This window comes from Mycteria americana, chromosome 1 (genome assembly GCF_035582795.1).
Source record: "Mycteria americana isolate JAX WOST 10 ecotype Jacksonville Zoo and Gardens chromosome 1, USCA_MyAme_1.0, whole genome shotgun sequence".
NCBI classification, from domain to species: Eukaryota; Metazoa; Chordata; class Aves; order Ciconiiformes; family Ciconiidae; genus Mycteria; species Mycteria americana.
The window spans coordinates 86,353,518-86,381,352 of NC_134365.1; the positions used below are offsets into that span (position 1 = coordinate 86,353,518).

General features: G+C 43.1%; 1 protein-coding gene across 7 annotated transcripts in view; it reads left to right on the top strand.

The window, feature by feature from the left end:
* LOC142413546 (ephrin type-B receptor 5) overlaps window positions 1-27,835 on the top strand; it is an 84,033-nt gene that overhangs the window by 22,347 nt on the left and 33,851 nt on the right. For 6 of the 7 annotated variants that reach the window (XM_075509817.1, XM_075509803.1, XM_075509809.1 and 3 more), the window contains 2 exons: window positions 6,759-6,823; window positions 10,992-11,688. In XM_075509817.1, the coding sequence (XP_075365932.1) occupies window positions 6,759-6,823; window positions 10,992-11,688 (762 nt within the window). Of the gene's footprint in view, window positions 1-2,403; window positions 2,473-6,758; window positions 6,824-10,991; window positions 11,689-27,835 lie in introns of those variants that run through there. The other variant, XM_075509827.1, reaches the window with a different exon arrangement.

A 27,835-nucleotide genomic window follows, 5' to 3' on the forward strand; every position in this document is an offset into this window, starting at 1 on the left:
GCTGTGGAAGAATACATATTATATTGTATTACTAGGAAAGTTGTAGATAATAATTTAATTTGATTGCATATGCAAAGTTGAAACTAAGCATTTAATATAATTTTTTTTTAATTTCCTGATGTCTGCATTTCCTGACATCAGCAGAGGAATTAGTGCAACATGCTAATCCTGGCAGTTTCCCTAGAGCTTTAACAAAAGAATAGGGGAGGTAAAGAGAAAAATACGCAGTCATTCATAAAGCTTAAAAGCTGTGCTACCTTGCAAATAGCTGTGTATTTCCATATCCTAGACCATTTGGCTGTCATTTCTGTCTTTCACAGATGGTACATAACTTGTGATTGGGGTGTGAGAATTCCTCCATGCGGATGACAACTTCGATGTTCTGATAGTGTCAGCTTTTTGCTCTGACATAGCAAGTAGTTAAAAAATATTATACTTCATGGAACTCACTATGTACATATCCCATTGGCTCCAAATAGCTTTTTTTATTAATTGCATATGAGTACAGACGTAATACAGGAACATTCATTGCAGGAATGATTTCACAATATAGATTTATCCAAGAAAAAAATCAAACTCATATAGGTTGGTTCTGTATATATTCTCTTATATTAGGAGGCATATTTTATAACTCTATAGGTTGTTTTTTCATGGTAAGTCATGGCTGAACTGTAAAAAAGACATTTTTTGTTAAAAAATAACAGCAATCTTTGTATTGAGTAGTTATGAACAAGTGGGATTTTTTGGCTATTTTTGTTTGGTTTTTTACTTGTTCCGTCAACTCATTCTTGAAAAAGAAAATACTTGTTACAGTTGCATATGTCACTAGCTATTGATGTATTATTTACTTCACCACAATAGCTGTTTAGTTTTGGATGAAGTTCTAGTGTATTTAAGGCTTCCCAAAGGTTTCACTGTATACTGTCTCCAAGTGATAGCCCACATATATAAATATATTTGTTCAGTTGTGTGATAAAACGCTTATCTCCCCACACTCAAAGGAGCACAGAGTGAAAGGCAGGGGAACCTGAAAAACCCAACAGAGAAATAACCACCCTGACCCAGCTTCTCCCAGGCTTATCACAGGAGCGTGATCAGCCCATTGAGTGGGAATGGAACCCATTAAGATAAGTCAATGGAAGTGCTCTCTGGAACACCTTGAAGATTGAGGGGGGTTACTGCCAACAGGGGCATGGGACTTATTATGGGATGTAAGGAAGATCATTTGGGGCTTCTGCAAAACTTACTGTGGGTTGTTTAGGGGAGGAACTATAGGTGGGGAAAGGGAGGGATCAAGGTGGTTTTGGGGAGGATCAAGTGTGAGAAAACAGAGAGATAAGGGGCCAGTCATGTGTAAACAGGCTGCTAGTCAGTATGCCTGTCAGGCCTTGACCTGCACCTTATTGCCACAGTCTATTCTATCTTCTTATTAAATACAAATTTTCACTAGTTACCTGGGTGAGGGGGCTTTATTTTGTGTGTATGTGTGTATATGGACATTTAAATGCCAGCAACTGGAGTTGAACCACAGGTCATAGGGGCCCATCTGTTAGTGCTGCCAGCAACTGCAGAGCCTGAAATGGATGAAAACCAAGTGCCAGGAATTCAAGTTGGACCACAGGTCATAGGATCTGTGCATCTGTGATGCCAGCAACTGGAGTGAGCGATCTTATATGAGTCTGTGATCTCTAGCAAATACCAAGCCAGACTAGCTGGTCAGTAGACTAAGTGGATTGGGAAGCCAGGGAGAGACCAGAGAGTCTGGGGGATGAATGAGACGCTTGTTTGTATGTGTGTGTCTCTGTGAGTGAGACAGCTGGAGGAGCTATCTACTGAGGGGATCAGGAGGTCCAGGCCAACTACTGGGGAGACTGTAAGTTCTGGGGGTTCTTTGAGAGTCCTGTCTGTGTACTGTGTATCTCTCTGCAACTGGAGACAAAATGATCCAAGGGCCAGCTCCTGGGTAGGCTCTCTAAGGCCAGTTACTGGAGGGATCCATAGTCTGTGTGCATGTGTTTGTATGTGTAAGTGGGGTTTTGTGGAGTGGGGCAGCACTACAGCAACTGGCTGCGGGCCTTAGGGGCTTACATGTCCAAGTACCAGCAACCTAGGAGAACAAGAATCCGGGGCCAGCTACTGGGTAGAGTGCATGCCTAAGGCCAGTTAGTAGAAGATCCATAGTGTGCCTGTGTGTGTGTGAAGGGATGTATCAGTGCATGAGGGTGTCTGAATACTAGGAACAAGAGTGGGGCTGCAAGCTTCAGGTGCTTGTATGTGCAGGTGCCAGCAAATGGGAAGACCACAGACCCAGAGGTCAGCTACTGGAGACTGAATGTTTAAGGACAGTTATTGCAGGGATCCATATTGTATATAAATGCATATATATTTCCCACTAACAGACCTTCATCCTGAACAGCCAGAAAGGGGAGCAGGATGAGGCCGTTGGTGGTGCTGTTTCTGTTTGCATGACTGGTGAGTGCTTCTGTATGTGTTGATCTTCATGGCTGGCCATGTGTATATGTGCAGTGCCTACATGTGTTTGTGTGTGTGCCTATTGGGAATACCCACTCAACCTTGCTATTGGGGACATGGAGCTGCAGCAGCCTTGCTTATGTGAGGTTACTGGATTTGGCAACCACTAACAATACTTCTGCACAAGCCCAGAGAATGCTTTCTCTTTCCAGCCCTCTTAGAGAGCATCTGCAGTCTTCCTACTTGTTCATGTTCAAGGCATGATCGTACAAGGCAGAATAAGCCCAGTAATATTTCAGTTCTTTTCAAGAAGGCTGTTAAGCCAGAGAGCTTTGCTGCTTGGGCATTCAGCTGCATAGCAAAGCAAACTCGCTGAATGTTACCTTTTACCCTAGTGCCCTTTGCCTTATTTACCAATGTACGTGTACATTTGGATATATTCAGAATTCAACTGGACAAGGCCTTGAGCAACCTACTGTAATTTAGCCTGGCCTTGAGAGGGGTGTTGATCAAGATGACCTCTATACCTCCTTTCCAGCATGTTTCATTCTGTGATTCGATGGTCTAGTCATTCTTAGCACTAGCTTCTAATCCCACAGGTAAAGGGATTCTTTCGCTGTCTTCTCAGGATCAGTTTTCTTCTCAGTGGCTGTAGTTGCCTAGACTTGGGTTGTATAATTCTCTCTTGCACCACTCCACTGTTAAGACACTGAGGACAAGTGTTCTTCAATCCAGAAAGCTGTTGGCTCATCTCTGCTATGCAGAAAGCTGTTAGGCCATCTCTGCCTTCATGAAGGTTGTCCAAGGGTCAATCATCCTTGGGTGAATTGTCATCTTCTTGCATCAGGGGAACATTTTGCCTGTAACACAAGCACTAAAGCGTCTTGCTTGAAAGTATAGGGTAACCAAAATCTGAAAAACATTAACATGCCTATTCTGAACAACCTGATCCGTAATACCAACTTCCAACCTCTGCCCAGTTGATCTTGATGCTGACATTATAGTTTAGTGCAGCCCAAGAGATTAGTTTGTGGCGTAAGTATAGACTGGTACTAGCATAAGTCTTTGGATTTTTTTTCACCCTTTCTGGCCTGCAAGAACAGACAACACTGAAATTAGAGTAGTTAATTCTGAATTTTGTTTCACGAAGAGTATAATGAATCTATTTGACTCTGCTATAAAAGATGATTTTTTTTTAGTTTAGGGAAGAGAAATACAGGAGAATCTCTCATCAGCTATTTTTCTCTTCTTTGAACTAAAATAACAGTCTTCATAAGAAAATGGAATCTCATTCTTCAAAAATGTGAGATTAAAGCAGGAGTCGAAGAATTGTCATCATTTCATGTGTTTAAAAGCCTCCAGATTGCTCAGATACCTTGATTATTCCTCATTTTTAATCCAGGGTGGAATATTGTTCTGTTGATACTCTGAGGTGATACTCAATAAGCGCTGTCTCTAGCAGCATCATGGACTGTCCTGGGCCTGGGTCTGATCTGATCTTGCAAGACCCTTGATTTTGAGCAAGATAGAGAGGGTGTAAGCTGATTTTCTTCCAGGTTGATAAATTCAGCTGAACAGATCATTGCTATCTGCACTGAAGAGCAGCAGAACACTGGTCTGGCCCAGTACACTGAGCATGTGGAATGCTACATCAGTACTAATAAAGTGGCAGAGTGAAGGCTTATACCTGTACACTGGTATGTAGTCATACATACTGTAAAATTATTAGCACAGTCATAGATTTGGCCCATGCCAACTAACCTTCTCCTAAACAGTGCCTAGGCGTAGGTCAGAGGTTAGGATGGACCAAGGACCATTCCTGAGAAATGGTTTGGCTGCAACCATGCACTTCTGTGGGGTTGGAGTTTTTAGCAATGTGAATATGAACCATACTGTGCCTGTTGTCCTCAGAATTAGAGAGCAGTCTAACAGCTTGTTAGATTTATGAGTGTACATGCAGCTAGTATGACTGGAGATCTGATTCAAGGCATACAGCCACTAGGAGAGGGAGAAAAAGAAGAAAAATAGTGAGGGACTTTTGACCATAGGTCACCAAATGAGATTTATGCACACAACATTCTTGTGTACTTTTCTTATTTTTCTAATGCTTCCTGACTTAAAATATGCACTGTGAGAGGGACAGTTCTGTCTGCTTCAGGCTGCCCCTATCTGTTTGCCTGTGAAATAATTCATGTGCTTGATAAAGATTACATTGCTCACTGGTGAGAAGCTGTCTGGAGAATATGCTTTCTGCTAGTTGTGGCAGAGCCCAGGCTGCTGAGCAAGTCTGCTCTATTTTCTCTCTTCTCCTTTTCCTTTCTCACTTTTTATCTGGCTTTCCATGCCCTGATTAACTTTTCTCTATTTTATTTTCTCCCAGAGTTTCCATGGGCATTATACTTTGCTAAATGGGAGACTCAGACCTGATTAGAAAAAAACTTCGTTCTTGGTTGAAAAATGACCTTGTATATTATTTCAGCATATCAAAGCCATATTTTGGAACACAATGGCAAAGTACTGACATGACAGAGTGCAACCCCTGTGCCAGACTGTGCAATTCAGACAGTAAGGTGCATGGGGGAATGCCAAGTCCCTCTGCTGCCAGGACAGCCTAGGGGAAGACTATGCCTCAAGGAGGCATAGGCCTTTCACAAATGTTTTGCCGCTCAGAGGAACCATTTGAGCTGAGCTATGCTTGAGTACCGAGCTGCTCAGGATTTCCTGAGGTCTGTTAGGTAATTTTAGTGGGGTCATGCTTTAGCTGTAACCAATAGCTCTTTCCAGTTCTGGCAAGCCAGCCTTGATATTTTTGCACTGCTTTTGAAGCAAGGAACTGCATCAGCTCCTCAGAAGGTCTAAGAAATATATGATCTCCTGTAGGAATATAGGGAACATCAGTTCGGGGACATCGATGAAGCCTGAGGTCTGGATAAACTTGCTCACTTGATCATGTCTGCTTTAGGATGAGTTTAGTCTTTCCTTTCTGCTGATTCATGTGGAGCGAATCCCCAGGAGCACTGATAGGGATAGTGAAGTCAGCAATCCATAATTTGGAAATTTGGGAATATTGAGGATCTCTCCTGCATAAAACTTGGGACAATCATATCATTAAACCTTTGCAAGGGGAATAATGAATCCTGTTTGTAAACAAGCTGGATGTTGCTGTTGGGTTTTGGTTTTTTCTGTTTGTTTGTTGGGTTTTTTTTAAACAAAGCAACAAGATAGAAAAATGAAAATTAAAGTAAGCAAACAAAAGAGGTTGACTTTCCAGAATTTAAGAAAAACCAGTCAATTTGCACAGTATGTATCAACACATGTAAATACCTATTTGACAGGGTCTTTTTCTTCCCCTATGTCTTCACTATAAATGTACACAGAAAAGTTCACATACTTGCATACCAGTAACTTCCAGGGTGGTCTCAGACCTTGACATTCACTTCTGGAGAATACTATGTCTATAGCTTGCACTGTCACAATCTCTTCTGTATTTCTTTGTACCTGAACAGAGAATAACATCTCCAAGAGCAGTCTAGTACCTGTCTCCAGTGGTAGATTCAATAACAATGGAAATGCAGACTATTTGTGGGAATAAACTAGGCTTGTGAAGTTCTGCATGTACCCTACACCTGAGCAGTATAATGCAAGAGACTATTTAATACTGATTTTCTGTTAAAACTGGGACTTGCATGCAGGCTTGCAGCCTAATGCTGAGCTCCAGAACAAAGTGAATCCATTACAGGATCAACTGGGTCATCATCCTAAACTCCCACAGAAATTAGGTTCCAGAGCTGGAAACAAAAGTGTCTTGGCCTTGTGTCCACATTTACACCTGCAAATAAAATGGGCAACCATAGTCCGGAGGAGACTGGCGTGCGTTCATGTAACTCATCCCTCTGTCCCACCCTTTCCAAAAACAGGGTGGCCTCATCTGTACTGCTCATTATGATAGCTCTGCTGCATGCTGTCAGTGTGCTTACACTTTGCCTGGGAAAGTTTTTGTCTGGCCAGAATATTGCCAAGCAACTTGCTAACCATGAGTTAGCATGATTATGTGCCCAGTGCCTCTGCCCCTGTCTTGGCCCTACTTAATTTACAAGTATGGACGTAGCCTGTCATATTTAATCTCAAAACATGAATGTATATTCTGGGTGTGTGGAAGCCCTCTACAAGACATGTTTTTGGGTTTTTTTTTCAGAGACAGTCTTGTGAGGGACAGATAAGATTTTAGCCTGACTTGGAAAAGCACAAAATACTTTTTTTTATTTAATTTTTTAAAATATAAACAGAAATACTTCTGGATACAACTGGAGAGACCTCAGAGATTGGCTGGACCACCCACCCTTCTGATGGGGTAAGCATTTCCCTTGTCCTTTTCTTGACCACACCTCTGCTGGGAAGGCGTGCATGCAGCTGATGAAGAAAGGGAAACTGGAACCAATGAGACTTGTTTTATGGATGTTGTACATATGAAAAATTTGAACACGGTACGTTGTGCAAAGCCAGATTCTTAAGAGAGGAGGATACTGAATGGGATAATATTGCCACCTCCTTACCCTCTTGCTTCCACCCTCCTTCAGAAACACTCATGAGGTCTCCAGCCATCCCTCCACCAGACAGAATAGAATAGAACAGAACAGAATAGAATAGAATAGAATAGAATAGAATAGAATAGAATAGAATAGAATAGAATATTTTAGTTGGAAGGGACCTACAATGATCATCTAGTCCAACTGCCTGATCACTTCAGGGCTGATCAAAAGTTAAAGCATGTTATTAAGGGCATTGTCCAAATGCTTCTTAAACACTGACAGGCTTGGGGCATCGACCACCTCTCTAGGAAGCCTGTTCCAGTGTTTGACCACCCTCTCAGTAAAGAAATGTTTCCTAATCAAGTCTGAACCTTCCCTGACACAGCTTTGAACCATTCCCACACATCCTATCACTGGATACCAGGGAGAAGAGATCATCACCTCCCTCTCCACGTCCCCTCTTCCAGAAGCTGTAGGGAGCAGTGAGGTCGCCCCTCAGCCTCCTTTTCTCCAAACTAGACAAACCTGGTGTCCTTAGCTGTTCCTCATAGGACATGTCTTCCATCCCTTTCACCAGCTTTGTTGCCCTCCTCTGGATGCATTTGAGTACCTTAACATCCTTTATAAAGTGTGAGGCCCAGAACTGCACACAGTACTCAAGGTGAGGCCGCACCAACACTGAATACAGCGGGATAATCACCTCTTTTGACTGTCTGGTTATGCTGTGTTTAATGCACGCCAGGATGTGGTTTGCCTTCTTGGCTGCCAGGGCACACTGCTGACTCATATTGAGCCTGCTGTCAACCAGCACCCCAGGTCCCTTTCTGCAGGGCTGCTCTCCAGCTGCTCCTCTCCCAGTTTATACTTGTGTCTGGCATTCCTCTCTCGCAGGTGCAGAATCCAGCATTTCTTTTTGTTAAATTTCATACCATTGACGATTGCCCAGTGCTCCAGTCTATGTAGATCCCTCTGCAAGGCCTCTGGTCCCTCAAGAGAGTCAACAGCACCTCCCAGTTTGGTATCATCAGCAAACTTGATAATGGTGCATTCAACTCCTGCATCCAGGTCATTGATGTAAAATATATTGAACAGAATTGAGCGCTGAGGAACACTGCTAGTGACCAGTCGCCAGCCAGATGTAGCCCCATTCACTACAACCCTTTGAGCCCTGCCACTCAGCCAGTTCTTCACCCAGCGCACCGTGAACCTGCTCATCCCACAGTTGGACAAGTTGTCCAGAAGGATGCTGTGAGGGACAGTATCAAAAGCCTTACTAAAATCCAGAAAAATTACATCTACTGCCTTCCCGTCACCCACTAGGCAGGTGACCTTATCATAAAAGGATATCAAATTAGCTAGACAGGACTTTCCCTTTGTGAACCCATGTTGATTGTGCCTGATGATTGCATTGTTCTTTAAATGCCTTTCAATGGTACCCAGTATGATCTTCTCCATGATTTTTCCCAGGTACTGAGGTTAGACTAACAGGTCTGTAGTTTCCTGGGTCTTCCCTCATGCCCTTCTTGTAAATTGGAATGACATTGGCTAGCTTCCAGTGAGTAGGGACGTCCTCAGACTCCCAAGACCTTTGGTAGATGATTGAGGGGTCCTGCCGTAACATCCACTAGCTCCTTCAGTACTCTGGAATGAATCCCATCAGACCCCATGGACTTACGAACATTCAGCTGATAGAACTGGTCGCTTACAATTTCAGTGTCCACAAATGGAAAGTCACTCTTCTGCATTTGTGGTCCTCCGACTCAGGGGACTGGGCAGTCCAAGGTCTATCAGTATTATTAAAGACTGAGGCAAAAGAAGCATTGAATGCCTCTGCTTTTTCTTCCTCCCTATTAGTCAGGTGACCATCTTAACAAGTATCTGTCCAATGTTTTCTTTAGACCTCCTCTTGCTATTAACGTACTTAAAAAAGCCTTTGTCTTTGTCTGACACAACACTGGCCAGTTTCAACTCTAGTTGAGCTTTGGCCTTTTGTGTCTTTTCCCTGCATATATGAACCACAGCTCTGTAATCTTCCTGCAAAGCCTGACCTTGCTTCCAGAGATCATACAATTTCTTTTTTGCTCTTGAGCTCCACGAGGAGTTCCCTGTTCAGCCAAGATGGTCTTCTGCCCCACTTGGTCTTCTAACATGCTGGAATTGCCTGCTCCTGTTCTTCTAGAAGGTGGTTCTTAAAAACGGACCAGCAATCATGGATTCCTAAGCCCTGAAAAGCAGATTCCCAGGGGATACTTCTAAGTAGCTCCCTGAATAGCTTAACATTTGCTCTCTGGAAATCCAGGGTAGAAAATCTGCTGTCCTTTTTTCTCATTACACCAAAAACTTTAAACTCAACCATTTCATTATCACTGCGGCCAAGACAGCCACCTACCATCACATCTCCCACAAGTGCTTCTCTATTCACAAAAAGGAAGTCTAGGAGGGCATCTTTCCTAGTTGGCTCACTGAGTACTTGTGACAAGAAGTTTTCTTCCCCAAACTTCTGGAATTTCCCATACTTGCTCATCGCAGCAGTATGGTATTCCCAGCTGATGTCTGGGAAGTTGAAGTGTCCCATAAGGACAAGGGCTACCAATCGAGAGATTTCTCCTAATTGCCTGTAGAATAACTCATCAGTGCTAACATCCTGGCTGGGCGATCAGTAGTAGACACCCACTACATCTCTTTTGTTTTATGTCCCCCGAATCCTCACCCAGAGGGTCTCAACCACATCATCACTAACTGTAAGGGCTGTACAATCAAACCTCTCCCTTACGTACAGTGCAACTCCTCTACCTCCCCTGCTCTGCCTATCCCTCCTGAACAGCCTGTAGCCCTCCATCCCAGGACTCCAATTGTGGAACTCATTCCACCAAGTCTCACTAATACCAATGATATCATAGCTGATATCATAGCTTTCTTCCAAAGTCTCTCCCCATTACTGGGAGGATTGAGGAAAACATTACCTGTGCTCCTGAATTTTTTAGCATTCTTCCCAGGGTCCTGAAATCTCTTTTGATTGACCTTAGACTTTTTGTTGCAACATGAGTACCCACATGAAAGAGCAGGAGTGGATAATAGTCTGAAGGCTGTACTAAGCTCTTCCATTATCTGGTGACATCCCTAATCCAGGTGCCAGGGAGGCAGCAAACTTCCCTGAAAAGAGGGTCCAGTCTGGAAACAGGTGCTTCTGTTTCACACAGGAAGGAGTCACCAATGACAACTTGCTGTTGTTTCTTCTCAGCACTGGTCTTAATGCAGGTCTTGTTGTGAGGAGTTCGTCGATCTGACCTTGGTGAGAGTGCTTGCACAGGTTCCTTCTCTTGTATCTCATTATGCGCTTTGTCTGTCATACCCAGGGCCTTGTACCTATTCTGTAAAGCTAGCTGAAAGGGTAAGGAGGAGTTTCTCTTACAGCTCCGTGCAGTAACCTGCTTCCACCCCTCCCTATCCCTCCCTTGTGCCTTCCTCCTGGCACAAAACAGATCCTGGACCTGCCCCTGTAGTGGCTATGCTGAGTTGGCTTGTGTCCATTGGACATGGCAGAGCACAGCTCCAACTGTGATAACGTTGGGTAGAAGGGACTTCTGCTTTAATGTTTTCTCCAAAGAACAGCGTCTTGTTTCTCTGTCTCGTTTGTTTGTGTTGTGAGTCTTGTCTCTGGACGTGAGAGATGGGGAAATAGGAGGGAAGAAAGTGTGACTCTCTGATTTTAAGATTCTCAGTGCCATGTGACAGGTTTGCATGAATTACGTTTTCTGTCACAACAGTTCTTAACTTGCAGGCTTTAACAGCTCTTCTTTACAGGGTCATACTTTGTCCTGTCTAGAGTGCTGTGCTGCACATGCCACCAGCAGGTTCTTGTCGTAGGCATGGCAAGGAGAAGGGAGGGGAAGAAGAAGGCCTGTCCTGTATTTTTGGTGCAGTTGAGCACTGAATCCATTTGTTTTTCACTATTTCTTCTTCCTTTTCTCTCCCATATATCCATTATAGTGGGATGAGGTAAGTGTCCTGGATGACAAGAAGCGCCTGATCCGAACCTTTGAAGTCTGTAACGTGGCTGAACCAGGTCAGAATAACTGGTTGCGTACTCACTTCATAGAGCGACGTGGAGCCCACCGAGTCCATGTCCGCCTCCGTTTCTCTGTGAGAGACTGTGCCAGCATGCGCACTGTGGCCTCTTCTTGCAAGGAGACTTTCACACTCTACTACCACCAGTCGGAGGCTGACATAGCCTCTCAGGAACTGCCAGAGTGGCGTGAGGGCCCCTGGACCAAAGTGGATACTATTGCAGCTGATGAAAGCTTTTCCCAGGTGGACAGCACTGGGAAGGTGGTAAAGATGAACGTTAAAGTACGTAGCTTTGGGCCACTCACCAAGCATGGCTTCTACCTGGCCTTCCAGGACTCAGGAGCCTGCATGTCCCTGGTGGCAGTCCAAGTCTTTTTCTACAAGTGCCCAGCTGTGGTGAAAGGATTTGCCTCCTTCCCTGAAACTTTTGCTGGAGGGGAGAGGACCTCACTGGTGGAATCACCAGGGACGTGTGTACCAAATGCCGAAGAGACAAGCATGACTGGGTCTTCAGGTGTTCGGTTGCACTGCAATGGAGAAGGGGAGTGGATGGTGGCCATTGGACGATGCACCTGCAAGGCTGGCTACCAGCCTGTTGATGATGAACGAGCCTGCCAAGGTAAGAGAGTCTTTTTGCCGACCGTTTAGGCAGCCACTTCTTTGTTGGTTCTCTGTATTAGTAGTATTTGGCATTTGCCAAAAGTTCACAGAGCTAGGATATTAAATCATTTCTCACAGAGAATGCTTACTAGCAGCCTCTTCTAACACTTTTAGTGCCTCAGACTGGAGTTGGAGCAACCACTTCTTGGTGCTAAGAACATGGTTGGGAACTCCACTCAGGCCTTAGTTCAAGCTGCCACCAGAGACAGCCTGTTACGCTACATACACAGAATTAGCAGGAGTTGTAACTAGCCAGCTCTAACATAGTTCCACTTCTTTCCCAAGAGGCAACAGCATTAGAGGAGAGATGCCACATGGAGGAAAGATGAGCCCAGAGCTAATACACTCTACCATCCTAACTAGTTTGGGCCCTTTTGCTAGTGCTGTTGGAACTAGTGATAAAAAAAAGAAAGGGGAAATGGCAGCAGTCTGGTCATGGGACAGGGAACATGCAGCAAGGATCTATGAGCCTGACTTGGTAAGAAAAAACTGTCATAATGGTATTATCATTACCTCTAATGCGCTCTCTGCCCTGGGGCCCATGGTATTTTCTGTGAAATGCTTGTAGGAGGAATTAGAATAAATTACGTATTACCCAGTAATAGTATTGGGCCAAAATCTGGCCAAGCCTGAACACCCAGTCTAATGTCGTGACTGTCTCAAGACCAAACTGCTTATGTTGGTTGTGTAATTTTGTGTATAATGTTCTTCTGGTGCTTCCTTGGTTTCAATATGCATCTACTCAAGATCTCTGAGTGATGTAAAATGTTGCTGCACCACACTTAGTAGTCTAAAAAATTAAATGTAATTAAATTAAATGGAACCTACGTTTGGTTGCAGACACAATTTTTGAAGTTGGATTGTTATTTATTCAAATAAGAGTTTGACTGGGATATTGATAGTACAAATATTCTGGTTAACACCAAGTGCAAATGCAATGGATAGTTAATGGTTGTCAATATGTTACCTTAAATTCCTGTTTCGTGAAGTGATTGGGGTCATGCAAAATAACTTTATTAAAATACAGTTCATTGTGCTGGAGACTTATAAAGCAATTAATATTGGTAAGTGCTTTTTATTTGTTTAAGCTTTGAGAATTATTAAAATGTATGTGCCTTTATCCTGCTCATCCTGAAATAAATGTAACTACATTCATATAGTGCTGCTCCTGAGACTGAAAGCTCAGACTGTATCTATATGGCACCAGCTTTGTTGTCTGCCTCAGTAGCATGACTAGTTCACAGTCCAGGAAAACTGCCAGTCAATAATTTATTATCAGATAGTAGTCTTAAACACTCAAAAAATATGGAAATTAGGCTTGGCAAATAAAAATAGGGATTTTTAAAAAATCTATCTTCCCTTTTTTGTAGCATTCAATGAAAGCTGATACTCCCTTGCAGCCCCATTATCACAGAAGCTGGAGATAGATGAAAATGGTAAATATTTTAAGGAATAACCAATAAATGACAGTCTATGAAACTACAAAACACTGTTCCCATCATTTGCTTCCTGAGATTCCATGAACAGCTTAGAACAGCCAAAGGCAACCAAATAATGAACCATAATGTAGAAGGTATTTTTTCTCCTCATGTTTTGCCTAAACTCCTCTGGCTTGATCACCATTCCTGATCTCTTCTCCTGCTAACAATATGTTGCTGTCCTGTCTGAATGGAGGCACGTTCAGCTAGCGTAGTTTGTCCCCTTGCTTGGTGTTTCTTTGCATGGAGTCCTTTCCAGGACTCCTCCTCTGTATGTTCTCCCTTCTTCCTAAGAACAGAAGTACACTACGATACAGAGTTGCTGCAGTGTTCTATATGAAAAACAGAACAAAAGCAATAGCCTCAGGGCAGATTTCTACTGATGATCCTGCAGATCATCTTTAATAAGACTGAAGAATGAGCCAAGGATAGAAAGGAGAAGGAAGGATCCTTCTTATACTTTAGTAGAAGAGTGTGTAGGCATCGCCTTCCCCCTCACCATATGGAAGCCTGTGGAGCCCTTCCTGGACCAGCTGTTACCTCTTTATTTAGAACAAAGAATCTGACAAGAACCATTCTGAGCAGATAGATAGAAAGCCCTTTTTTTCCTGCCCCCTGCCATGAGTTAAGATGCTTTCCTTCATTAGTTGCATAAGACTGTCTGCTGTTTCTTACTATATGGCCAATTTCTCCAGCTAAATAGAAGAGTGAAACAACATCCTTTGGTAAGCCCTCTAGGTGATGTGGGATGTGGTGTGTGTGGGATTCACTTTTCACTTATCCAAGTAGACTTTTTGTCATGCTCAACAGTCAGAAAGGAGAATGGCAGTTTACAGAGGAAAAAGGAAGGTTGGGACCGAAGCTCCTTTTCTTTCTGTAGATGTATACACACATGGTGCCTTGCCTTGCAAGGTTTCCTGCAACTGTAAGTGTTTTTCCACATAGAAGGCCAGAAATTGAAAGTTCTGGGTGATTAGGCCATCGTAGGCTACTGGTTCCCAAAATTCTGGATGGATTGGCTGTTGTCCCACATCTTCTCTCAGATCAATAGATTCATCACTGAAAACAGTTGTTCCCAGATTCCATCCCCACAAACCATTTTACAATATAGTGTATTTCTTGGGATTCACTGCCCACTGCTTATCATCGCCTTTTAGCTAAAAGTCACATGGGATTTAAGTTACCAGATGCTTTTGAAAATAATACTTAGAATTCATGACTGAGACATTCTTAAAAGTATTTAAAAAATGACAATGTGGAGAAAAAAGAGAAGTGACTACTTGATAAAGTGCTAAGCTTACTTCCAAATGAAGAAGAAAGGTGAGCTCTTAGCTTGAAAAATCACTGAAGTAGAACTATTAATTTAATAATACAGAGTTTATCTTTTTTTTCTTTCAAGTCCAAATACAAATTAATGCCAAGACAGTTCTGCCAATCAAGCTCCATGTCTGTTTTTCTACTCAGTCCCAATAGCAGTACCCAATATGATCTTTGTCCACATCACTGAAAATGTGCCATTACTGTATCAGTATACCCCTACATCTGCAATTACCCTCCAGCCACCCACCTGCTGTTTCTGTAGTTCAGAGGACTGACTTTTCTCCCTTTATCCAGCTTTGATGTCTGAGGGAGAGATCATGGGACTATAGCATAAAAACATAGATGGAACCATATTTAGAAAGGGATAGAGTGGAGGGAGCTATTTAAATCATGAGATTGGGGCCAGGTCTTTGCATCCTTGTTGAAGTCCCCTTGTTGGACTTGGACTGCTGTCCCCGTGTTGGGTATCATGCTGTATTGGATTTATGTGACAAGGTTCTGGTAGTGGTGGGGGCTGATGGGGTGGCCTCTATGGCAAGAGGGCAGGGGCTGTCCCGTGCCAGACACAGTTTTTTCCAGACAGCTCCGCAACGGACCCACCACAGGACAGACCATTAGCCCCATGTGTGGCACCTCTGTACAAACATATTTAAGAAGAGGCAGAAAACACCAGCCAGAGAGAGGAGGAAGGAACAAAAAGAGTGAGAAACAGCAGAGGGAACACCAAGGTCAGAGAGGGAGGAGGGGAGGTACTCCAGGTGCTGGAGCAGATATTCTCTGCAGCTTGTGGAAGAGTCCACGCCAGAGCAGATATCTGCCACTGCATCCTGTGGAGGACCCCATGCTAGAGCAGATGGATATTTCCTGAAGGAACTGTGGCTCGTGGAGAGCCCACACTGGGGCAGAGGAAAAGTGTGAGAGGGAAGGAGTGACAGAGAGAAACTGCACACCCCATATCCTACCCTGTGATGCTTGGCTGGAGTAGAAGAGTTTGGAGTGACAAGAACTAAGTTGAGCTTGGGAAAGGGAGGAGGAAAGGTGTTGTTTTAATGTTTGTTTTTGTTTTCTCATTACCCAAATCTATTTTAATCAGCAATAAATTAAATTAATTTTCCCCAAGCCAAGTCTATTTTGCCTGTGATAATAACTGGTAAACAATCTCCCTGTCTTTATCTCTACCCACAAGCTTTCTCATCCTATTTTCTCCCTGTGTCTTGCTGAGGAGGGGGAGTGAGAGAGTGGCTGGGTGGGTATTTGGCTGTTTGCCAAGTTTAACCCCGCACATGGCTTCTTCTCCTCTCTTCTTTCCCTGAATGTTTCTGAGAGTATTGAGGAAGCAAAGGTCTGCCTGTCTTCTGTAGTAGCTGTAATTGGCTCTTCTTCTGTAGGATACAAGGGTGTACTAAGAAGTCAGATGGAGAAGAGGATTCCATAAAATTGCTCGTGTCCTGTGGCCATATGTAGTCCCTTCTGATTGCAGAAGGAATCACATCTGTATTACTGATAACTGCAGGAGCTAGTAACTATGCACACAGCTGTTTGAGGGCTCATTTGGGAAGGATATTACATGATTATTTTTGTGTTATTAAGAGATGCCCTTCCTCACCAGCCTGGATAAACTTTTTTCAGTACGTGAGGCTAAGGATATATTAAGATTTCTGTTAAAGCATGAGCTTCAGAAGTTTGCTAAAAATATTCATGTACTAGTAGCAAAAAATAAAAAAAAACACAGTAAGCTTTTCTTGGATTTTAATCACTTAAAAGATGCTTCCTTTAAAACCATAGAATAATTTACATTGCAGGGACCTGTGGAAGTCATCTGCTCCAACCCCATGCTCAAAACAGGACCAAATTGGGTTAGGTCATTCAGGGCCTATTCTAGTCTAGTTTTCATTATTCCTAAAGGTGAAGATTCCACAATGTCCCTGGACAACTGTTCCAATGTTTGACGAAACCCATGGTGAAATTTTTTTTTCCTGTCTAGAAGGAGATTGTAATAAGATGTAATACGAGATTATTACAGCTTGTGTCTTTTGTCTCATGTTCTACCACCTTGTGTCTACACCTTCTTTCTATCATCCCTTTAGGTGGCTGATGCCTGCCATAAGTTCCCCCCCACCCTAGCCTTCTCTTCTTTAAAATGAACAAACCCAGTGTCTTAGCCTCTCCTGAGTAAAGAGCTTTAACTTTGAGGTAAACTCACAGTTGATAATAATGTTTGGTGCCTTGTGCTATATTACCTATCTGGTTTTTTTTTTCTTATGTATTGCTCCTTTATCAGCTTCTCTAGCCTTATTCTGCTACATGCACATACATTTTGGTGCTTTTCAAGTAGTTGCTGCTTTTCCTATATCCAGTGGTTGCTCTCTACTCATATTCCATCCTTCCCCTGCCCAAATCTTTCCTCTCTTGTTTTGCCTTTTTTTCTTCACACAGCCCATTCCCTGGCAGTCCTCCCAAAATATAACTAGCTAGTAATTGCTTCAGCTCCACCTCTTTTGCCTAACAACTGATCTCCTGTCAACAGTTCAGCAGGAAACAGTTCTTAGTGACTTAATTTATTTTATCTCAGTTGATTTGATGCTCTCCTTTTCCATTTAAAAAACCCAAAAGCCACACTCTTCTCTCCTTATGTTTCTTTCATTTTCCTCTATTTCTTCCCCACCTCAACAGTTGTAGAAACTACGAAACTCTAGATCAGCCTAGGGCCCTATTGCTTCACCATGCCTTGCTTCTAACTCTGGCTAATCCCGCCTTATTCAGGACAAGATGAAAGATACACAGTAACAATCACTATGGACTAGCCTGCCCCAGTGGGAAATTACTTCCTATCACCATAAGCTAGTCATAGGTTTATTTCTGGGGGGAAAAAAAAGGAGTGTTTTATCTAGAAGTTACTTAGATTTTTCTTTTCTAGTGTGTCTTCTACATACTAATTATGCCATCTTTCTTGCATTATAAGAGAGTAATGTCTAAATTGTATTTCTACAGTATTATCAATTATTAAATCTTTTCCATCATCCAGCCCTCTGTAACTGCCAAACTCCATCTCTCTTTCCAGCTGATTCAGTTCAAGGCTTATTCTAGGAGTGCCTCCCATTATCTAGTTAAAGCAAGTGGCATGGCCCATACCAGTTATCTTCTCTTTTAAACTGCATGCTGATTCTGCTTTGCCTAGAGTCATTCTCATTTGAGGTCCTCTGTAGCTCTGCACATCCAGTTTTCCCTAGGCCTCAAATTCAGCTATGTCCATTCATCCCTCCCAGTTTGACTCCAACGCCAGCTTTGACACTCTGTTCATTTGCAATACTCTCACATACTTTTGATAGTCTTCATTCTTACTGCCCCACAGTACACCTGGGAGCAGAACTCCCATGTAAGAAACAGATCACTTGTCTCAGTCAAGAAGAGAGCAATTTTATGCTCTTCTAAATGTCTTCCTATGTCCCAGCTCAGTTCCAAATCATATCTGGGTACAAAAAGTCAGAGTGTCACCTGTATCACATTCCCTAAAAACAGTGCTGGGGGTACATAAAGCTCTGTTGAAGTTTCTGAGTGCCCTTCTTGGTCCCTCTCCCCTTGCTGTATTTTGTTTTGCTCTCGGAATATTTCCTCTCTGCCCTTATTGTCTAAGTGAGCTTTTCAATGCCTCTTTATCTCTCTTAACTTCTTTGGTTCTTGGTCTGTCCCCTCCCCATTTTCATTTTCTTCACCCCCCTCACCCCCACACTCCATGATTCCAGTACTTTACTCTGCTGGTTTTGATACTAGTTAATGTTAGAAGTCTGTCAGAAACTGCTCCTCTGGCCTCCCAGGTGGAACTTGTCTCCAGTGAGCAGTCAGGCAAATACAGCAACACAGGGGCGAGTGTTGTAGGGTGGAGCTGAGGAAAATTGGGTCAGTGTCTCTGAGATGAGCTGCGCCCAGCTGAACTGTTGTGGCATCCTGACACTGTGCCAAGATATGAAAAATGACTGAGACAAGCTGAGAGAAAAGCGCTTGCGCACCCCGAACTCTGCCTGCTCCTTTCATAGTAACCTTGACTTGATGGGAAGTGGCAGCTTGCTCTGCCCCCTGAGGTACTAGCTCTGCAACCCTCTGTCCTTGCACTGGATGTTGTGAATCAATGAGAGCTAAATCTGTGTTTTCTTGGAAAGTACTGGTGCCTGGGGGATGATCAAGTTGTACTACCCCCAGTGACAAGGCCTGTGGCTTAACTGGTGTTGGTACTTTGTGTGAAGTTGTTCTGCAGGCACACAGGGGAGGTGTTTCTGGAGAAGCTGCTCTTCTTCAGGCTTTCTCTGGGATGGTCCTGAAATGGTAACGTTCACTAAAGCAAAACACGCTAGTCCTCGTGATGGTGGGGTTACTTCAGCTTGGGTATTTGCTATGTCTCCAGTGAGCACAGTAGTCGTCGGCAGAAATTGTAGGACCACAGCAAGTGGACATGATGCCATGATCTGCATTAAGAAGGGAATGTAAGGTACATGAAAACTGAGAAATCTCATGGTGTGAAAAAAGGGATCCATCAGAAACAAATGAGAGCTGGATTCTGTCTGTGTGTGGAAAGACAGCTTAGCCTTAACTGCTGGAATAAAAGGAAGTGGCTTTTGCCTATTTAGATTGCCAGGAGACTTTTTTCTCTTTCCTTCCAACTTGACCTTTGATATACTATTTATAGAGTGACTGGACTGAGGCAATGCCAGGAAAAGCTCCATATCATGGGAAAAATTATTCTTGCCATCTGTGGGCTAAAGTTCTGAGTGCAGTGAGATAGCATATCTTAGGCAATTTTGGAAAGGGATAAAGGTGCTCATGAATGTAAGCAGCTCCCTGACCGGATGCAGAGGCAGGAGTTAGAGTTTAGGTGGAAGCAAAAGGTGTGTGATAGCTGCAGTCGTTGCCCATGGAGGCCATTCTTTAGCTACGTGGAGGCCAGGTAGTGTCTACTGTAGTCAGTCCAGCTTTATTGGCCAAAATTGCAAATGTAAAATATAAGTAACTACAAATTTTAGGTCATAGTCTTTTTCTCAGTTTTTTCTTTTTTTTTTTTTTTTTTTTTGCAATTATCTTTTCATTAGGAAGGTAGGGAAGATGTGAATCATATTTAATCTCTGCAAATCAGCTTTACTTGCGGTATGCTGTATGATTTCATTTTGCTGTTTTTCTTCTGGAAGTAGAAATACCCAGGGGCAGAATGAGAGTTTCAAAGCATAATCCTTTCTCTGTACCTGCCATCCCTCCTGGAAATACCAGCGTGAGATTATAGGTTTATGTAGTTATTATTTTTTTTCACTAAACAATACAAAAATAATCATTGTGGAGAGATCTTTCCTCCTAAGTTGCTATGGATTCCACTCCATAGTTCTTCATCTGTCACGTGAGTTGAACTGGGCAGGTGACACTCTTCCTTATTGTTTTTCTTTACACTTTTCTCTGTCTCCTTTAAGCTCTTTTCTCAGGTTCCTCCCTCAGAGGGAACCTGCCAATCCTATTCTAATTTCATTTCTGAACATCTGAAATGAGGTGTAGCCTAGTGTCAAAAACTTTCCATTCATTGTTCCCTTTATGCCCACAATCATGTATGTGATGAAAAGTCTGGCAGTGGGGAACCCAAGACCACAGGGAGCTATCCAGACATTTTAATTTGCATATGTTTAAGGGAAATCACAGAATGGCTGAACTTGGAAGAGACCTCTGGAGGACATCTTCTCCAACACCCCTGCTCAAGCAGGATCACCTCAAGCAGGTTGCCCAGGACTACATCCAGAACACTTATGAATTTCTCCAAGGTTGGAGACTCCACACTTCCTCTGGGTAAGCTGCTCCAGCTCTCAGTCACCTTCATGGTAAAAAGTGTTTCCTTGTGTTCAGAGGGAGCCTCCTGTGTTTCAGTCTGTGCCCATTGCCTCTGGGCCTGCCACTGGGTACCACTGAAAAGAACCTGTCTCTGTCCTCTTTGCATCCTCCCTTCAAGTATTTGTGCACACTGATAAGATCCCTGCAAGCCTTGTTGTCTCTAGGCTGAACAGTCCCAGCTCTCTCAGCCTCTCCTCATACGAGAGATACTCCAGTCCCTTAATCATCTTTGTGGCCCTTTGCTGGATTCTCTGCAGTATGTCCATGCCTTTCTTGTACTGGGGAGCCCAGAAGTGGACACAGGACTCCAGGTGTGGCCTCACCAGAGCTGAGTAGAAGGGAGACATCACCTCCCTCGACCTGCTGGCAGCACTCCTCCTAATGCAGCCCAGGATACCATTAGCTTTCTTTGTGGCAAGGGCACATTGCTGGCTCCTGTTCAACTTGGTGTCCACCAGGAGCCCCAGGACGCTTACTGCAAAGCTGCTTTCTAGGTGGTCAGCCCCCAGCATATACTGGTTCATGGGATTATTCCTCCCCAGGTGCAGGACTTTGCACTTCCCCTTGTTGAACTTCATGAGGATCCTGTCAGCCCATTTCTCCAGCCTGTTGAGGTCCCTCTGGGTGGCAGTGCAGCCCGCTGGTGTATCAGCCTCTTCTCCCAGTTTTGCATCATCAGCAAACTTGCTGAGGGTACACTGTGCCCCATCATCCATGTCATCAGTGAAGATGTTGAACAGTATTGGACCCAGTAGTGACCTCTGGGGTACACTGCTAGGTGCTGGCCTCCATCTAGACTTCATTCCACTGGTCACCACCCGCTGGGCTCAGTTGCTCAGGCAGTTTTCAATTAACCTCACTGTCTGCTCATCCAGCCCATACTTCATCAGGTTGTCTATGAGGATATTATGGGAGACAGTGCTTAAAGCCCATACTATGTTCTCCATGAGGATATTATGGGAGACAGTGTTGAAGGCCTTACTGAAGTCAAGGTAGCCAATATCCACTGCTCTCCCCTCGTCTACCAAGCCAGTAATTTCATCGCAGAAGGCTGGTCAAGCCTGAGTTCCCCTTTGAGAATCTGTGCTGGCTACTCACAGTTACCTTCTTGTCCTTCATGTGCCTGGAAAAGGTTTCCAGGATCAGTTGTTCCATCACTTTTGCAGGGATCAAGGTGAGTCTGAGCTGCCTGCATTTCCCTGAGTCCTGCATCTTGCCCTTCTTGAAGATGAGGGTGACATTTGCTTTCCTCTAGTCCTCAGGCACCTCTCACAGTCACCGTGATCATTCAAAGATTATCAAGAGTGGCCTCAAAATGACATCAGCCAGCTCCCTCATGGGTGCATCCCACCAGGGCCCATAGAATTATGTAGGTCCAGTTTGCCTAAATATTCTCTCACCTAACCTTCTACCAGGAAGACCTTCCTTGCTCCAGACTTTCCCCTGATCTCTGGGACCTGGAGTTCCTAAAGGCCAGTCTCGGTAGTAAAGACTGATGTGAAGAAGACATTCAGTACCTCAGCCTTTTCCATGTCCTGTGTCACCAGGTCCCCTGCGCCACCCAGCAGTGGGCCCACATTTTCTCTGGTCTTCCTTTAGCCACTGCTGTACTTAGAGAAGCCCTTCTTGCTTTTGACATCCTTGGCCAGATGTGATTCCAGGGAGGCTTTGGCTTTCCTAACCATGTCTCTGCGTGCTCAGACAGTGCCTCAGTGTTCCTCCCAGGTTACCTGTCCCTGCTTCCACCTTCTGTATACTTCCTTTTTATGTTTGAGTTTAGCTAGAAGCCCCTTGTTCAAACATAGAAGCCTCCTGGAATTTTTGCCTGAATTCCTGCTTGTTGGTATGGACCGCTTTTACACCCGGAGGAGGTAATCCTTGCACATTAACTAGCTTTTTTGGGGCCACTCTTCCTTCCAGGGCCTTATCCCATGGGACGCCTGCAAGCAGATCCCCAAAGGGGTCACATCTGCTCTCCTGAAGTCCAGTGTTGTGAGCTTGCTTTTTGCTCTGCTCACTCCTCTCAGGATCTTAAACTCCACCACGGAGTTTCCTCCATCATGGTCACCGCAGCCAAGGCTGCCTTCAGCCTTCACATCACCAGTGAGCCCTTCCTTGTTTGTGAGCATGAGGTTCAGCAGGGTATCTCCCCTCACTGCCTCCTCTATTGCTTGGGTCAGGAAGTAGTCACTGATGCTTTCAAGGAACTTCCTGGATTGCTTAAGCCCTGCTGTGTTGCTCCTCCAGCAGATATTAGGGTGGCTGAAGTCCCCCTTGGCGATCAGTGCCTCCAAACGTGAGGCTACTTAGAGCTGTCAGCTCTCAGCTCCATTCAGTTTTTCGCATGTAAGCGTCTAAGGCCATCTGAGACACCCTGGTGTAGCCAAGACATCTACTCAGGGCTAGCCGATACGACATAGGAAGAGTAGAAGACCCAGCACCTACTGGAATGCCATCTGGATGAGAGAGAGAATGGATAGCAGGGGCCTCTCAAATGTATTGGCAACTGGCTTGCTCCTTGGGTCTTTGCCTTAGAGCGAGCCAAATTGCTCGTTAGGCTCCACTGATTGTATTGACTGGGGATGGGATTCAGCTGCCTATCATGGGTATCTGCATGGAATATGGACTGAATGTCACGTGCCAGAGATGTTCGTGGTCTACTGAGAATGGCACTTGGCTGTGCTCTGCATAAGTGGGGATGACCATGTACTGTTATACTAGTCTGCACTTCCTTCACATTCCTTCCTTACCTAGTCTGTTGATTTAGGTAGTTTTTCAGGCTTGCCAGGTACATGTTGCTGGTCTTAGCAGATACTACAGTCAAGGACATCGGCTTTATCAGAAAACAGCAGAAACTTGTCAAACATTAGTAACTCAGAGAATGTATCATTTCCAAGGTATCAAAATATTTTCAATCCACCCCTGTGTGCTACCAGGAGAAACTTTGTCCCGCCATGTAGAAGAGTTGCAATTGACAGCCCACAAAAAATAGAATCTGAGAGTCTGTGTTTAACTGGTTTTTGGACTGCTTTACAGCTTTAGTTAGGTTTTATATGTGCAAGAATTTTCCATACATTTGCTCTTTGATAAATAGTATACAAAAGCAGTCCTTTTTCAGTCTTCCTTAGAGGTCTGATCTCACAACATGTTGCTTGCACTCAGTGAATAATTAGAAAAGAATAGAATAGAATAGAATAGAATAGAATAGAATAGAATAGAATAGAATAGAATAGATCAATTGGAAGGGACCTACAACGATCATCTAGTCCAACTGCCCAGGTTGGATTGAATCAGGCCCTGTGATTTCAGCTGTCATTGGACCGAGACCTAGCATGTCTCCATTTATAAATCCCACGTGAAAAGAGCAAAATGAATAAAAGTGACAAATCAACATAGAATGGGACACTTGTATCCATGAAACAAGCTTTGAAAGCAATGTTCTGTTATAAACATTTTTACTAGTCAGCATGCATACAAAGGAAAATACTTATCTAACACTTCTGTGGCAGCAGAGGTAGGGTAGTTTTGGTGTTGTCTTAAGACATAAAACCTTGAACTTGATATTTCCTAATTTATTAGCACTGGGAGACTAACTTTATCATACACTTCTGACAGGAAATATGTACGTATTCCACCCACAAATACGTTCACAAGTCACATCACCTTAGTATTAGTATTCACATCACCTTCGTATTAATTTTTTCAGAGGAGAAATATTTCTTTTACTTAAAGTGTTGAGAGCTCCTTGAAGGTGGGAAAGCTCCCTGGCCAGTGTTTCATAAGTTTTGTCCTTAAAAGAGAGGCAAACACATGTATCAAAATCTGAACTCTGTCTCAGAGAGGTAGATTAAAGACAACCTGTCTTACGATGATTCATAGCTATTTTTATTACTCAGCATTTTTACTGGTTAGGCTTTTGCCTTAAGTAGTATCTGCTTATTTGGTACATATCACTGAAATGACTATTTTTAATACAGCAGACTGCGTTATCCTGGGCATCCCCACCACCACCCCCCAATTACCCTGAGTGATGGACATACCTGGATAATAGGGACATTCTAGAATGCTGCAGCGCATGATCAAGAGATACATACAGTGTAACTCTGGGTAAAGCCACTCCAGTGATTTTTTTCTTATGTTTCCCAACATTTCTAATTCCACTAGTTGTAACCTGCTTCTGTATACTGCCCATCTGAGTAGAGTACCATTTATCATCATTGTTCTGATGCAGATTTTGCTGTGCCTAAACGTACTATGCACAGTGCCAGCTCAGGTCTTTGTACTGTTGGCAAAAGATAAGCTGTTGATGGGTAGCTGAAAATTGATAGTATATATATTAACATCAGAATGGTTAAGTTCTAGCTAAAATACAGGTCAAATGTTGCTAGTTGACTTTGAGTATTCCTTCCAGGTAGGGGAAAAATTGTGGATTGGGAAGAAATGAGAAGGGTGGGAAGAATAACTGTTGGGGGTGGGAAGGAGAGGAATGAAAAGAGGTGGGAGGGCAGGAAAGGAGGGGAGATTTAGCTCCGATCATTCTGCAAAATCTTCATTTGAGACTAGAAGGAAGTCGGCTCTTCCCTGGCAGCGTAGGTGCGTATTTAGGTTTACACCTCTCCCTGTGTGTGCTTTATGTCCTATCAGAAGGAAGTTAACCTTTTCACCACATTAAAATGTAGCGGAATCTGTCTTGATCATATGTTAACTGACCAGTTACTCCATTCTCCTTACATTATCATTTGAATACAGTGTTCTTCATAAGTGAGGATCAACATGTACTACTAGTCTGCTCTCTTGATTTTTTTTCTTACAGGGAGCCTTCTTAGTTCCCTTCTCTCTGTAGTGTGGTAACTTAACATTTTAGGTTTGGGTTTTTTGCACAGAAAACCAATTAGCCATCACAGTTGGTGGGGTTTTTTGTACTTGAGTCATCTTGTAAAAACAATACATCTTAATGGAGACTTTAGCTCACTGTACAGCTCTTTCACCTGTTTCTTTGGGTCTCTGAGGAAGAACATGATAGCCAAAATGGCAGAAATTCCACGTCTTCTCTGAGAAGGGAGGGAGCATGTGAGGACAGAGAAATATTACTGAAATTTGTTTTGTTGGTAAAACAGCTACAGTGAAATTTATTTGTCCAGTTTACTCATCTTTAGTGGACTGCTTATAAATGAGCCTATGTGGCTGCTTCACACTCTGCTTACGTTAAATAGAGGACAAAGGAGTATTGGACCTGGAGGCATTGGGAGGGGAAGAGATGTTTACATTAAGTCTGCCACTTTGCTCTCAATGGTAATTGTATCACAAAATCACTTCAGAAACAGGCCAGGTTGCTTCTTAAATATGGTTAGGCTGGGGTTTTTTTGTCTGCTGCTTGTGTTGGGAGTTCTTCTCAGAAGCCTGCTGCTTTAGTTGATGGAAACATTCATCTTATTGAAACCTGTAATTTACTATAAAGTCACCTGTTTTCATGCTGACATTGCTCTTCAGCATAAATAAACAATTCTTCATTCACTGAGTTTCACAGTTCTGGGATTACATTTAAGAATAGATGCTGCCTTAGCGAGTGAGAGAGAATAGATAGCAATAAAGCACCTAAGTGTGACAGCACGAAAAGCATAGCACACGGGGCAGTGCTAGGGGAGACAGCAGTAACCTGCCTTTGCATATGGTGCAGGCATATAATGGCAGACACAGTGCATGGATGAAGAAATTACATTTTGTGAGGCAAATATGAAAGAATAGCTGTATTTGATCTCTAGTATTTGTTACGAGTACCTTTTCCAAAGTGTTGTCTCTATAGTATTGTACTGTATCTGTGGTATGAGTAGATAACATTGTTATCCATTAGCAGACACCATGTCCCTATACAAAGATTTGTATTCTTGCCATGTTGGTTGTTTGGTTGGTTTTTATAAGCAGCTGTTGATTGCTTCTGGTCACTTGGAGTAACTGTCCACAGCATTAATGAAATCTTTCATGGCCTTTTAAGCAATAGACTTGCTCTGCCTTATATAAACTGGCTTTCTTTACTGAGGTGGTAGTGCTACTGGCATGTTCATTCCATTATGTAAAACCTACAACATTGCACTTTTGCTTAATACCTTTGTCTAACTCATCAACAGTGTGCCATCCCCACAAACCTCATCCCTGCATCCCCAGGCTCAACAGCAAGTTGCCGGTAGACTTCAAAGCACCATGTAAAAAATAAATGTTTATTTATTTTTAACACAACCATGTTTATTTTAAAATAAATTTTATTTACTAAATACTAGACAAATTCTTCTTCATTCACAGCTTTGTCTAGCTTTCCATATGATTTGCAATTGGGCTAGAGATTAATCTACCTGAATTCTCTGAGCACTACCCTTGTAGGGTAAATACGTTTTTGCAATGCAGGAGTAAAGTCTGTATCCTCTACAGATTCCCTTTTAGCATCACATAGACTGCAGGCATTATCATTATCTGTTCATTTTCACTATTGTGACTAGCAGCAAGGTCATTGTCCCACTTGATGTCAGACTCTAGTACTGAATGAAGAAAAAGAACCATTCGCCAGGGTCTACCTTCACAAGTGGAATGAATGTGCCATTAGGTCTAAGCCTTGACAAAAGCTTCAGAAGGGGTTTGATGCAAGAAAAAATGGATGAGATAAAATGACTTGTAAGAAAATAAAGACGTTCACATTCAGTTCAGCATTCTCAAATTTGAAATAAATAAAGGAAGGTCCCTGAAAGTGGTAAATTTTGGTTGAATGACTATGCAGTGAGTTGGATGAGAACTTCCCATTCATAATTCTCATAGTTTCAGTACAGGTGCATTTGCCAAGAAATGTGAAAATTATATTCTACATCTGTGGCTATTAGCAGAGCCTTAAACTGAATGAAAGGGATATAATTCATAAAGTGGACAAAATCTTACTTACTTTTTTGTCCAGGGGAACATAGGGACAGATCTTTCCATATGAGAATAATTTAACTTTTTGCTGGATAAAGGCCTGAAGGCAAAGGCAGTTGCTCTTTTCTTACCATCATCCATCATATGCAAAATTACTCTTCTTCTCCCTTCCTTTCCATATGGCAATGTATCACACACTGAATGTTGTCATTTTCTGAGTGCTGGGAAGAATTGGTGTTCTCCTATCTGATAGCTAATCATTCAGAGTTATTGAAGTCCCTTTTATGGTCTGACCTGTTCCAGGACTTACCACTCTTATCACAGTACATGTAGAGGTTACTCTGCAGCCAAGACGACTTCTGACGGAGAAGATGAAGTAATATAACAGGCGTAAAGCTGATGGGACTCCACAGATGTTATTGGCTGTTAAGTCTGGACTGCAGCTGTAACCTTTTCAGCTTTGTTAAGGTTTGCATACCTGCAGTCCCACAGTATACATCAAAAATTCTACAATGGGCTTTGAAAACCCAAAGCAAAGGGAATTGAACACAT